Source organism: Bombina bombina, chromosome 1 (genome assembly GCF_027579735.1).
Source record: "Bombina bombina isolate aBomBom1 chromosome 1, aBomBom1.pri, whole genome shotgun sequence".
In the NCBI taxonomy this organism is placed as follows: Eukaryota; Metazoa; Chordata; class Amphibia; order Anura; family Bombinatoridae; genus Bombina; species Bombina bombina.
The window spans coordinates 565940273-565954016 of NC_069499.1; the positions used below are offsets into that span (position 1 = coordinate 565940273).

Here is a 13744-nt window from a genome sequence, read left to right on the forward strand (position 1 = left end):
ATGTTTATCTATCTTTGATTTGGTGGTTAAGATCACCATCATTTAGTTCTACAGGTCTCTTCGATTCTTTCAACCTGGACCATGATCTCTATAGATTGCGAGTCTTTTAGGTTGGGAGGCTGACTGAGGTTCTCTGTCAGCACAAGGGGTTTGGAAATCTCAGGAGGCGAGATTACCATTTGATATTCTGGAACTCTTTTGAAGAAGAAACGTTTGTTTTTTTCAGACATTATCACATCTGTGGTGTATGTCAATCATCAGGGTGTGACTATCAGTCTTTAGACTGTGACAAAGTATCTCGGATATTTGCTTGGGCTAAATCCAGCTCCTATCTAAATTCTGGGGTCCTTTTCCCAGGTATAGACGTTTGGGAAGCGGATTATCTCTGTTAATCAAGCTTTACATCCGGGAGAATGGTCTTTACCCAGATATGTTTTTCAATTTTTCAGATGTGAGGGCTTCCAGAAATAGATCTATTGGCCTCTCGTCTTAACAAGGAACTTCCCAGGGGCCTATTTCAGGTCCGGGGATCCTCAGGCGGAAGTAGCGTATGCATTGACACTTCCTTGGCTCATTCGGATGGCTAGTTGCCAACCTTGGACATTTCCGTTAAGACCAGACCTTTTATCTCAAGGCCCATTTTTCCATCAGGATCTCAAATCATTTAATTTGAAGGTATGGAGATTGAACGTTTGATTCTTAGTCATAGAGGTTTCTCTGACTCAGTGATTGATACTATGTTACAGGTTTGTAAATCTGTCTCTAGAAAGATTTATTATTGAGTTTGGAAGACTTTCATTCAGTTCTCATAAATTCTTTTGGCATTCTTTTAAAATTCCTAGAATTTAAAAAATTTTCAGGTTGGTTTAGATAAGGTTTTGTCTGCAAGTTCTTTGAAAGTACAAATCTCTACTATTTCTGTTCTTTTTCACAGAAAGATTGCTATTCATTCTGATATTCATTGTTTTGTACAGGCTTTGGTTTGTATCAAGCCTGTCATTAAGTCAATATCTCCTCCTTGGAGTCTCAATTTGGTACTGAGGGCTTTACAGGCTCCTCCGTTTCTTGGAAAGTATTGTTCTTTTTGGTTATCTCTTCTGCTAGAAGAGTTTGAGTTGTCTGCTCTTTCTTGTGGATCTCCTTTTCTGATTTTTCATCAGGGTAAGGCAGTGTTCCTTCCTGTTATTCATTATTTTGTTCAGGTTTTGGTTCTTATCAAACCTGTCATTAAGCCAATTTCTCCTCCTTGGAGTTTTAATTTGGTTCTAAAGGCTTTACAGGCTCTTCTATTTGAGCATATGCTTTCTCTAGACATTATTTACTTTCATGGAAAGTATTGTTCTTTTCAGACATCTCTTCAGCTAGAACAATTTTTAATTATCTGTTCTTTCTTGTGAGTCTCCTTTTTCTGATTTTTTTCATCAGGATAAGGTGGTTATTGCTATCTTCATTTCAATTCTTACCTAAGGTTGTGATTTCTATCAACATTAGGGAGGAATTATTGTCTTTTCCTAAGACTTCTTTGGTAAGATTCTTACATTCTTTGGATATGGTAAGAGTTTTGAAATCTTATGTTGAAGCTATTCAGATTTCAGATAGTCTTCTAGTCTATTTGTTATCTTTTCTGGTGTTAGGAAGGTCAAAAGGCTTCTGCCATTTATTTGGCATCTTGCTTATTTGGAGTCGGTGGATTCCCGCCTCGGAGGATTATGGTTCATTCTACTAGGTAAGTTTCTACTTCCTGGGCTTTTTAAGAATGAAGCTTCTGTTGATCAGATTTGCAAAGCAATGACTTGGTCTTCTTTGCATACTTTTACTATGTTCTACCATTTTGATGTTTTCTCTTCTTTAGAAGCAGTTTTGGTAGAATGGTACTTCAGGCAGCTGTTTCAGTTTGATTCTTCTGCTTATATTTTCAGTTTTTTTCATTATAAAAACTGAAACTTTTTTGATTTGGGTAGTGGATTAATTTTTCAGCGGAATTGGCTGTCTTTATTTTATCCCTCCCTCTCTAGTGACTCTTGCGTGGAAGTTCCACATCTTGGGTATTTATTATCCCATACGTCACTAGCTGATGGACTCTTGCTAATGACATGAAAGAAAACATAATTTATGTTAGAACTTACCTGATAAATTCATTTCTTTCATATTAGCAAGAGTCCATGAGGCCCACCCTTTTTTGTGGTGGTTATGATTTTTTGTATAAAGCACAATTATTCCAATTCCTTATTTTTTTGATGCTTTCGCTCCTTTTTTATCACCCCACTTCTTGGCTATTCGTTAAACTGAATTGTGGGTGTGGTGAGGGGTGTATTTATAGGTATTTTAAGGTTTGGGAAACTTTGCCCCTCCTGGTAGGAATGTATATCCCATACGTCACTAGCTCATGGACTCTTGCTAATATGAAAGAAATGAATTTATCAGGTAAGTTCTTACATAAATTATGTTTTTACCGCCAGACTTTACTGAGCAGTTACAAACGGCAGTGTCTGCCGCCTTTAGTGCTTTACCTCGCCCTGCTAAGTGCAACCGAAAGGTCAAATATTGCTATCCTTCCCAGGGGTCATCTACTAGCTTATTGGATTTATCTGATACAAGATTATCCGCTGATGAAGACATCTCTGATACTTCAGAGGATGCTCTTTCTTGTTCGGAATCTGCTGCCTCTAAGCTTCGAGCTGCGGAGGAACCAGACTTTAGATTTAGGATTGAACATTTACGCTTTCTGCTAAAGGAAGTTTTGGCTACTTTAGAGGTCCCAGAGCCTAAATTGCCTGAGGAACCTTTTATTCCTAAATTAGGGTCTACGAGGACAGTGTTGTACCACAGACTTTCCCGGATCCCGTAAAGATGATGAACATTATTAAGAATGAATGGGAAAGAACTGGTTCTTCATTTTCTCCTTCTTCCTTTAAAAAATTATTCCCGGTTCCGGACTCTCAATTGGAGTTGTGGGGTTCTATCCCCAAGGTGGATGGCGCTATCTCCACTCTTGCTAAGCGTACTACTATCCCGCTTGAGGATAGTTCATCTTTTAAAGAGCCCATGGATAAGAAGATAGAAACTCTGTTAAAGGGACAGTCTACACCAGAATTTTTATTGTTTTAACAGATAGATAATCCCTTTATTACCCATTCCCCAGTTTTGCATAACCAACACAGTTATAATAATATACTTTTAACCTCTGTGATTATCTTGTATCTAAGCCTCCGCAAACTGCCCCTTTTTTCAGTTCTTTTGACAGACTTGCAGTCTAGCCAATCAGTGCCTGCTCCCAGATAACTTCACGTGCTCGAGCACAGTGTTATCTATATGAAATACGTGAACTAACACCCTCTAGTGGTGAAAAACTGTTAAAATGCAATCTGAAAAGGTGGGCTTCAAGGTCTAAGAAATTAGCATATGAACCTCCTAGGTTAAGCTTTCAACTAAAAATACCAAGAGAACAAAGCAAAATTGGTGATAAAAGTAAATTGGAAAATTGTTTAAAATTACATGCTCTATCTGAATCATGAAAGTTTATTTCGGCCTAGACTGTCCCTTTAAGAAAGATGTTTCAACATACGGGATATTTGTTTCAACTGGCAGCGGCTGTTGCTGGAGCGGCTACCTACTAGTGCAGCTCTTTATCTGAGTTTTATCGAGGTGGAGAGTCCTTGATGTCATCCGGGAAAGAATTAAGACTTTAAGGGTGGCTAATTCTTTTATCTTTAATGCAAATATGCAGATTATTCACCTGAATGCTAAGGCTTCAGGTTTTTCTGTTTAAGCCCACAGGGCACTCTGGCTGAAGTCCTGGTCTGCGGGCATGATTTAGAAGTCAAGACTTCTTTCCCTCCCATTTAAGGGAAAGATTCTATTTGGTCCAGGCCTGGACTCTATTATCTCCACAGTAATGGGAGGCAAAGGTGCCTTTTTACTGCAGGATAAGAAGAACAAACCTAAAGGACAAGGTCCTAATTTTCTTTCCTTTCGTTCGGATAAATTCCAACGTCAGCAGCCCTCTGCAAAGCCAGAGCACTCTAAGGGGACTTGGAAGCTGGCTCAGTCCTGGAATAAGTCCAAGCAAAACAAGAAGCCTGCCAAGACAAAGTTGGCATGAAGGGGCGGCCCCCGATCTGGCTATGGATCTAGTAGGGGGCAGACTATCGCTCTTTTTGGACTCTTAGTTTGGGGATGTGCAAGACTCGTGGGTCCTGGAGGTCATCACTAAGGGATACAGAATAGGTTTCAAGTCTCATCCACCCCGGGTGCAGATTCCTTTTGTCAAACCTGTCTTTAAGGCCAGAAAAATAAGGAGCCTTTCTGGGGTGCGTGAGGGATCTCTCCTCCCTGGGAGTCATTGTACTAGTACCTCTTGCAGAAAGAGGTCTGGGATACTTCTCAAACCTTTTTGTGGTCCCAAAGAAGGAGGGAACTTTCCGCCCGATTCTGGACCTCAAGTGCTTAAACAAATTCATAGCTGTCCCCTCGTTCAAGATGGAGATAAGGTCTATCCATCCCTTAGTTCAGGAAAGACAGTTTTTGACCACAATAGATCTAAAGGATGCTTACCTTCACATTCCAATACACATGGAACACTTCAAGTTTCTAAGGTTTGCGTTTCTGGACCAGTATTTTCAGTTTATTGCACTTCCGTTTAGTCTAGCTACTGCTCCAAGAATTTTTACGAAGGTTCTAGGGGCTCTGCTTGCAGTGGCCAGAACCAGAGGTATAGCAGTAGCGCCATACTTGGACGATATTCTGGTTCAGGCACCATCCTGTCGTCTGGCAGAAGACCATTTGAAAGCTCTTCTATTTCTTCTTCGATCTCATGGATGGAAGATAAACTTAGAAAAGAGTTCTCTTGTTCCTAGTACCAGGGTGGAAGTCCTGGATACTATAATAGACTCCATATCCATGATGATATTCCTTACAGACCAGAGACGTCACAAGCTAACTTCCACTTGTCTTGCCCTCCAGACCTCCTTAAGGCCCTTGTTGGCTCGGTGTATGGAGGTAATAGGTCTCATGGTGTCCAGCATGGACATTGTTCCTTATGCCAGATTCCATCTCAGACCGCTTTAGCTGCGCATGCTGAGGAGACAATGGAACGGTGATCATTCGGATCTGTCTCAACAGATTTCTCTGGACAACTGGTCGAGAGAATCGCTCTCGGTGGCTCTGTCCAGATCACCTGTCCCAAGGGACATCCTTCTTGAGACCATCCTGGGAGATTGTGACTACAGACACAAGTCTATCAGGATGGGGAACTGTTTGGGGTGCCAGGAAGGCACAGGGCCTGTGGACTCGAGAGATGCATTAGCAGTGCCTTTGAGGTTCAACTTAATTTAAATTTTTCCACTGTTACCACTTCTCCCTTGTGTAGTGGCCCGCATCAAGCAGGAGCAAGCATCAGTGATACCGATTGCTCCATCGTGGCTGCGAAGGATGTGGTTCACAGACCTGGTGGGGATGTCCTTATCTCCTCCGTGAAAGTTACCTTGTCGCAGAGATCTGCTGGAACAGGGTCCCTTTGTTCATCAAAACCTAGATTCTCTGAGGCTGACTGCGTGGAGATTGAAGGCTTATTCTTAGCCAAGAGAGGTTTCTCTGAGAGAGTTATTGACACTCTCTCATTCAGGCTCGTAAGCCTGTTACTCGTCGCATCTACCATAAGATGTGGAGAGCTTGCTTGTTCTGGTGTGAAGAACGTGGCATAAGGTCAAGGCTGCCAGGATTCTTTCCCTTCTCCAGGAGGGTTTGGAGAAGGGCCTTTCTGCCACTTCCCTGCGGGGACAGATTTCGTCCCTTTTGCTGCATAAGCAACTCGCTGAGCTCCCTGACGTGCAATCCTTCGTTAAAGGGCCACTGTAAGTAAATATTTTCTATGCCTGTTACTAACTAACTACCCCAAATACGCTTTTTATCAATAGCATTTCATTAACATATCTCTACCGTATATCAGAAATCTTGTCTGCAAATTTAATTGTTTTCCAAACCCACTCCGTGGGTATCCTTTGCTCTGTACCAATCCGTTTACAATACCTAGGTTTCAAAATGGCGCTTTAAACACAAAGTTATTGGTTTAAGTATTTTGAACACTCAGTGCTGAAAATAGTGGGCAGGATAACGTGACATCATCGGCGAATAAAAGACATAACTTTTAGAACGTTATGAAACTTCGTTTTGGAGAAAATATAGGTCAGTAGGTTTTAATTAATGTTTATTAACTTTAATATGTTAGTTGTTTAGCTTAAAAATTATAACAGAAATTAATCCTTTAAGTCTCTGATTAGGTTCAGACCTGTGTTTAGATCTAATGTTCCTCCTTGGAGTTTGAATCTTGTTCTTAATTTTTTGCAACGGACTCTGTGTGAGCCTATGAATTCGGTTGACATTAAATAGTTGTCCTGGTAGGTTCTTTTTCTATTGGCTATTGCGTCGGAACGCAGAGTTTCTGAAATGGCGTCCTTGCAATGTGAGCCTCCTTATCTGGTGTTTCACAAGGATAAGGCTATCCTACGTACCCGCTTGGGTTTTCTTCCTAAGGTGGTGTCTGATCATAACATCAATCTGGAAATTGTGGTTCCTTCCTTGTGTCCTAATCCTTCTTCGGCGAAGGTACGTTTACTTCATAATCTGGATGTTGTTCGAGCTTTGAAGTTTTATCTTCAAGCTACTAAGGATTTTGACAAACTTCGTCCTTGTTTGTTATCTACTCTGGGAAGCGTAAGGGTCTGAAGGCTTTTTCAACTTACTTATCTTTTTGGTTGAGGAGTGTTATACGCTTAGCTTACGAATCAGCGGGACTTAGACTTCCTCAGAGGATTACGGCTCATGCCACTAGAGCGGTGGCTTCCTCTTGGGCCTTTAAGAATAAGGCCTCTATGGATCAGATTTGTAAGGCAGCTACCTGGTCCTCCTTACATACTTTTTCAAAATTCTACAAATTTGACGTTTTTTCTTCTGCTGAAGCAGCTTTTGGGAGAAAGGTTTTACAGGCTGTCATGCCCTCAGATTAGGGTCCCCCTTTTCTTTACCCCTCCCGTTATCATTGTGTCCTCATTCAGTGTATAGTTTTCCCAACAGTAAGGCATGATGCTGTGGACTCTTCCCCATATTAAGAAAGAAAACCTAAATTATGCTTACCTGATAATTTTAATTTCCTTTTGTATGAGGAGAGTCCTCGGCCCCCGCCCGTATACTCCAATGGGTGGACCAAAATTTGTTTTTCTCTTCCGGCACCATTTATACCCTGATATTTCTCCTACTGTTCCTTGTTCCCTTGGCAGAATGACTGAGATATGAGGGAAGTAGGGGGGAGTATTTGAGCCTTTGGCTGGGCTGTCTTTGTCTTTTCCTGGTGGCCAGGTTCAGTATTTCCCAACAGTAAGGAATTATGCCATGGACTCTCCTCATACAGAAGGAAATTAAATTATCAGGAAAGCATAATTTATGTTTTCTCCTTTCCATTATTTTCAGTTATTATTCAAGAAATACATTTTTCTGAAAAACCAAGGGACTGTGTTGTTCAGTTTGCAACTTTGAACTGGTTTGTAATGGATCCACATTTAAACCTAGAATCCCAATATTCAGCCATTCTTGTTCTGGATTGGAATATCTTCACATTACCATCCATCCAGATCAGTTCAGGCTTTACATGCAACATTTCTGTTTTAAGTTGGTAACTTTCATTCAGGTTGATCGCAGCTCTAAAGGTTGTCACGCCTCTTGGGCATCTCCAGCAAAAATATATCCTCAAGGTAAACTGTCATACTTTCATGGTGATTCATGTACTTCAGCGCTCAGCTAGAAGGTTGTTGATAGTTCTCTTATATCATCAAGTAGAGTCTTGTGTTCATCTGTCATTTAATACATCAGGAGCTATAGGGGCAAAATCCTCAAAATCATGTAGTTCCATTTTGCAAAGGGTAGTGTTGTAACCATAAGTTTGATGTTTGGAGCTCTGGAATATATTATGCTTGTCCAGTTTCACATAAGACTGTGCTTTTTGATAGAGTGAAACTGTAGTACCAGCACTCTGTGCTAAACTATTTATCCATGTTGCCCTAAAAGACCTTTTAGTTTGTTGATAGAAGAAAGCAAATGCTTTGGTGGAATGTGCTTTTCTGCATCCATACATTCATCATTCATTTAATTCAGTCCTCATAGATCTTAATCAGTGGTACCCATCCTTTTTTTTAAATCTCCCTTCTGAAATGTGTTTGGTGGCTAGCACCCCACTCAAAATACAAAAATACCTATAAAAAAAAAATATTCTTGCTTAACCCAAAATTGTTCTTTTCTGATTCAGATAGACCATACAATTTTAAACAACTTTCACAATTATGTCTGCTTCATTCCCTTGGTATCCTTTGTTGAAAAATTTGTTTGTGCCAATGACAAAAAAGCATATATGCGCAGCCACCAGTCAGTAGCTGACTAAATTAAACAAATAGACAACTGCTGGCCCTTAGCGAAAACTGACCGGAAGAGCCGCAGCAGTGGCAAAGCTGGGTCATGCGAATATAACTGCTTCTTGGTTAACCCTTTTGCGGCACTTAAACACAAAGAATTGTAGGGATACTAGTAATAAAATGATAGGCTCAAATGAATTATGGCAGGTACATTTTTTCACTTTAATGGCCCTTTACATTTACTGGTGGATTTGCTGAAATAAATATTTTCATTATCCATCTAATCAACTGCAAGACACTTCTTTTTTTTAACCACCCAATTCTTTCATATGGTATGGCTTTGGTACTTACCCATTAGGAATATTTATTTATGTACGGCCCTTTGCAAATTCACTTACAAGTTTTTGTAATCAAATCAATACCCAATTTTCTTATCCAGTAAAGTATGAGAGAATGGAGTCTCAAGATTTATCTTATAGGTCTACTTTTTTTTTATTTATAATTCATGATTATTTAAAACACAATATTTATATAAAACTAATTAATATAATGTAAAAATGTTTTTTTTCCCCACCCCTTTTGTAGGTTCTTGCTGATGCTGTTGCACGTTTGGTTGTAGATCAATTTAGTGACTTGACTGATAATTTCACATCACCGCATGCACGGCGAAAAGTTCTTGCAGGAATTGTCATGACAACCAGTAAGTAATGAAAAATATAACTTTTTGCTTTTGTCTAAAGACATTGTGGTTTAAGCTTTTCTGCTGGATTCATTTTTTTTCTTATTTTTTTATTTTTTTATTTCTGTAGGTCCTAATGTGAAAGATGCACAGGTCATCTGCGTTTCAACCGGCACAAAATGTATTAATGGAGAGTACATGAGTGATCGTGGTCTTGCTCTAAATGACTGTCATGCAGAAATTGTTGCTCGCAGATCATTGCTTAGATTCCTTTACACACAACTTGAGCTCTTTTTAAGGTAATCCTGGATGCTGACTGGGCCTTATTCTAGAAGCAAACAAATACTAGGTCAACGGGAATAAAGGAGTACAGAAGTAATTGTAAATGGTTTTCTAAAGGTTTGCTGAATTCCACTAATTACTATAAATAATGTACAATAGCTATTATTATAATAGTTATTTCGTTTTTATATAAAAGTTACCTTCAAAACTGTCCTGTAGCGGCTTGCTGCATCTGTCCCCTAGAAACTGCTTTTTTTTTTTTAATCTAAATTAGCAGCGAGTGGTTCGGTCTATCCAAAGGTGGCCTTTACGGTAACCTATCCCCTAGCCACGTGCTTACACAGATGGTGGTGTCCCACGGAGAACACATAATTTGGACCACTTACTACTAATTTCATATAAATAAATTAAAAAGCAGAATCTAGGTGGGAGCAGCCTGCATAGGTATTTTTGAATGTAACAGTTTTATATAAAAATGCACAATCCACTGATAGAAAAACGAGCTTGTACAATGTTTATAGTAATTGGTTAAATTCTGCAAGCTTTTTTAAAAAAAAGTGTTCTGCTCCTTTAAGTAATGTCTCTTTCTCTTTAGTAGCAAAGCTTCTTAAAGGTACGGAAAATAACTTGAGATTTATAAGTTATTCATAATTAAACAACTTTGCCATGTTTCTTTTCTTTCTTTATTTTGCCCCTTTTCGTGTAATTAAGCTTTCAAAATTGAGCAAGTTCTAATATCCAGAGCTTAAAATGCACCTTGCTGACTTCTCAAAACTAACGCTGCTGCTGTCCCTAATTTGCTTTAGATGCTAAAAACTGCAAAACAATGCACTTTATACCAGCATTATAGCAGGGGCTAGCCTTGTTGTCTGTGTCTTAAAGCCTAGATTGGCTCTTCCAAATAAGGCAAATGGTGGGTGGAATTTTGTTATTGAATAATAATTGCAGTAAAAAAGGGTGTTAAAAACAATAAGACTTTGCTGATATGTAATTCTATAGCATCACAACAGACATTGTGTTTACTGTCTTTTTAACTAACTGCCTATATACTTTTTTCCTCCTACATTTATATACTTTAAACCTGCATTGGGGCTTTTGTCTTCAGTAATTCCCTGGAACCACTTGTGACCTAGAAATCTCTTGGTATATAGTTCACGGGTTTGATTATCAAAAACTCATTGCCATGAAGAGAAATCTTTTCTCCAACATAGGTGTGTCCGGTCCACGGCGTCATCCTTACTTGTGGGATATTCTCTTCCCCAACAGGAAATGGCAAAGAGCCCAGCAAAGCTGGTCACATGATCCCTCCTAGGCTCCGCCTACCCCAGTCATTCTCTTTGCCGTTGTACAGGCAACATCTCCACGGAGATGGCTTAGAGTTTTTTTAGTGTTTAACTGTAGTTTTTATTATTCAATCAAGAGTTTGTTATTTTAAAATAGTGCTGGTATGTACTATTTACTCTGAAACAGAAAAGAGATGAAGATTTCTGTTTGTATGAGGAAAATGATTTTAGCAACCGTTACTAAAATCCATGGCTGTTCCACACAGGACTGTTGAGAGGAATTAACTTCAGTTGGGGGAACAGTGAGCAGTCTTTTGCTGCTTGAGGTATGACACATTCTAACAAGACGATGTAATGCTGGAAGCTGTCATTTTCCCTATGGGATCCGGTAAGCCATGTTTATTAAGATAGTAAATAAGGGCTTCACAAGGGCTTATTAAGACTGTAGACTTTTTCTGGGCTAAATCGATTCATATATTACACATATTTAGCCTTGAGGAATCATTTAATCTGGGTATTTTGGTAAAATTATATCGGCAGGCACTGTTTTAGACACCTTATTCTTTAGGGGCTTTCCCTAATCATAGGCAGAGCCTCATTTTCGCGCCGGTATTGCGCACTTGTTTTTGAGAGGCATGACATGCAGTCGCATGTGTGAGGAGCTCTGATACATAGGAAAGACTTTCTGAAGGCGTCATTTGGTATCGTATTCCCCTTTGGGCTTGGTTGGGTCTCAGCAAAGCAGATACCAGGGACTGTAAAGGGGTTAAAGTTAAAAACGGCTCCGGTTCCGTTATTTTAAGGGTTAAAGCTTCCAAATTTGGTGTGCAATACTTTTAAGGCTTTAAGACACTGTGGTGAAATTTTGGTGAATTTTGAACAATTCCTTCATATTTTTTCGCAATTGCAGTAATAAAGTGTGTTCAGTTTAAAATTTAAAGTGACAGTAACGGTTTTATTTTAAAACGTTTTTTGTACTTTGTTATCAAGTTTATGCCTGTTTAACATGTCTGAACTACCAGATAGACTGTGTTCTGAATGTGGGGAAGCCAGGGTTCCTTCTCATTTAAATAAATGTGATTTATGTGACAATGAAAATGATGCCCAAGATGATTCCTCAAGTGAGGGGAGTAAGCATGGTACTGCATCATTCCCTCCTTCGTCTACACGAGTCTTGCCCACTCAGGAGGCCCCTAGTACATCTAGCGCGCCAATACTCCTTACTATGCAACAATTAACGGCTGTAATGGATAATTCTATCAAAAACATTTTAGCCAAAATGCCCACTTATCAGCGTAAGCGCGACTGCTCTGTTTTAGATACTGAAGAGCATGACGACGCTGATGATAATGGTTCTGAAATGCCCCTACACCAGTCTGATGGGGCCAGGGAGGTTTTGTCTGAGGGAGAAATTTCAGATTCAGGGAAAATTTCTCAACAAGCTGAACCCGATGTGATTACATTTAAATTTAAGTTGGAACATCTCCGCGCTCTGCTTAAGGAGGTATTATCCACTCTGGATGATTGTGAGAATTTGATCATCCCAGAGAAACTATGTAAAATGGACAAGTTCCTAGAGGTCCCGGGGCTCCCAGAAGCTTTTCCTATACCCAAGCGGGTGGCGGACATTGTAAATAAAGAATGGGAAAGGCCCGGTATTCCTTTCGTCCCTCCCCCCATATTTAAAAAATTGTTTCCTATGGTCGACCCCAGAAAGGACTTATGGCAGACAGTCCCCAAGGTCGAGGGAGCGGTTTCCACTTTAAACAAACGCACCACTATACCCATAGAAGATAGTTGTGCTTTCAAAGATCCTATGGATAAAAAATTAGAAGGTTTACTTAAAAAGATGTTTGTTCAGCAGGGTTACCTTCTACAACCAATTTCATGCATTGTCCCTGTCACTACAGCCGCGTGTTTCTGGTTCGATGAGCTAGTAAAGGCGGTCGATAGTGATTCTCCTCCTTATGAGGAGATTATGGACAGAATCCGTGCTCTCAAATTGGCTAATTCTTTCACCCTAGACGCCACTTTGCAATTGGCTAGGTTAGCGGCTAAGAATTCTGGGTTTGCTATTGTGGCGCGCAGAGCGCTTTGGTTGAAATCTTGGTCAGCTGACGCGTCTTCCAAGAACAAACTACTTAACATTCCTTTCAAGGGGAAAACGCTGTTTGGCCCTGACTTGAAAGAGATTATCTCTGATATCACTGGGGGTAAGGGCCACGCCCTTCCTCAGGATCGGTCTTTCAAGGCCAAAAATAAACCTAATTTTCGTCCCTTTCGTAGAAACGGACCAGCCCAAAGTGCTACGTCCTCTAAGCAAGAGGGTAATACTTCTCAAGCCAAGCCAGCTTGGAGACCAATGCAAGGCTGGAACAAGGGAAAGCAGGCCAAGAAACCTGCCACTGCTACCAAGACAGCATGAAATGTTGGCCCCCGATCCGGGACCGGATCTGGTGGGGGGCAGACTCTCTCTCTTCGCTCAGGCTTGGGCAAGAGATGTTCTGGATCCTTGGGCACTAGAAATAGTCTCCCAAGGTTATCTTCTGGAATTCAAGGGGCTTCCCCCAAGGGGGAGGTTCCACAGGTCTCAGTTGTCTTCAGACCACATAAAAATGGGAGTGATTCATCCTGTTCCATTAGGAGAACAAGGGATGGGGTTCTACTCCAATCTGTTCATAGTTCCCAAAAAAGAGGGAACGTTCAGACCAATCTTAGATCTCAAGATCTTAAACAAGTTTCTCAAGGTTCCATCGTTCAAAATGGAAACCATTCGAACAATTCTTCCTTCCATCCAGGAAGGTCAATTCATGACCACGGTGGATTTAAAGGATGCGTATCTTCATATTCCTATCCACAAGGAACATCATCGGTTCCTAAGGTTCGCATTCCTGGACAAGCATTACCAGTTCGTGGCGCTTCCTTTCGGATTAGCCACTGCTCCAAGGATTTTCACAAAGGTACTAGGGTCCCTTCTAGCGGTGCTAAGACCAAGGGGCATTGCAGTAGTACCTTACTTGGACGACATTCTGATTCAAGCGTCGTCCCTTCCTCAAGCAAAGGCTCACACGGACATAGTCCTGGCCTTTCTCAGATCTCAC

General features: G+C 40.4%; 1 protein-coding gene across 3 annotated transcripts in view; it reads left to right on the forward strand.

Annotated features, from left to right (window-relative positions):
* ADARB1 (adenosine deaminase RNA specific B1) overlaps positions 1-13744 on the forward strand; it is a 226061-nt gene that overhangs the window by 141697 nt on the left and 70620 nt on the right. For all 3 annotated transcript variants that reach the window (XM_053698773.1, XM_053698774.1, XM_053698772.1), the window contains 2 exons: positions 8985-9099; positions 9209-9377. In XM_053698773.1, coding sequence (XP_053554748.1) covers positions 8985-9099; positions 9209-9377 — 284 coding nt within the window. The remainder of the gene's footprint in view (positions 1-8984; positions 9100-9208; positions 9378-13744) is intronic.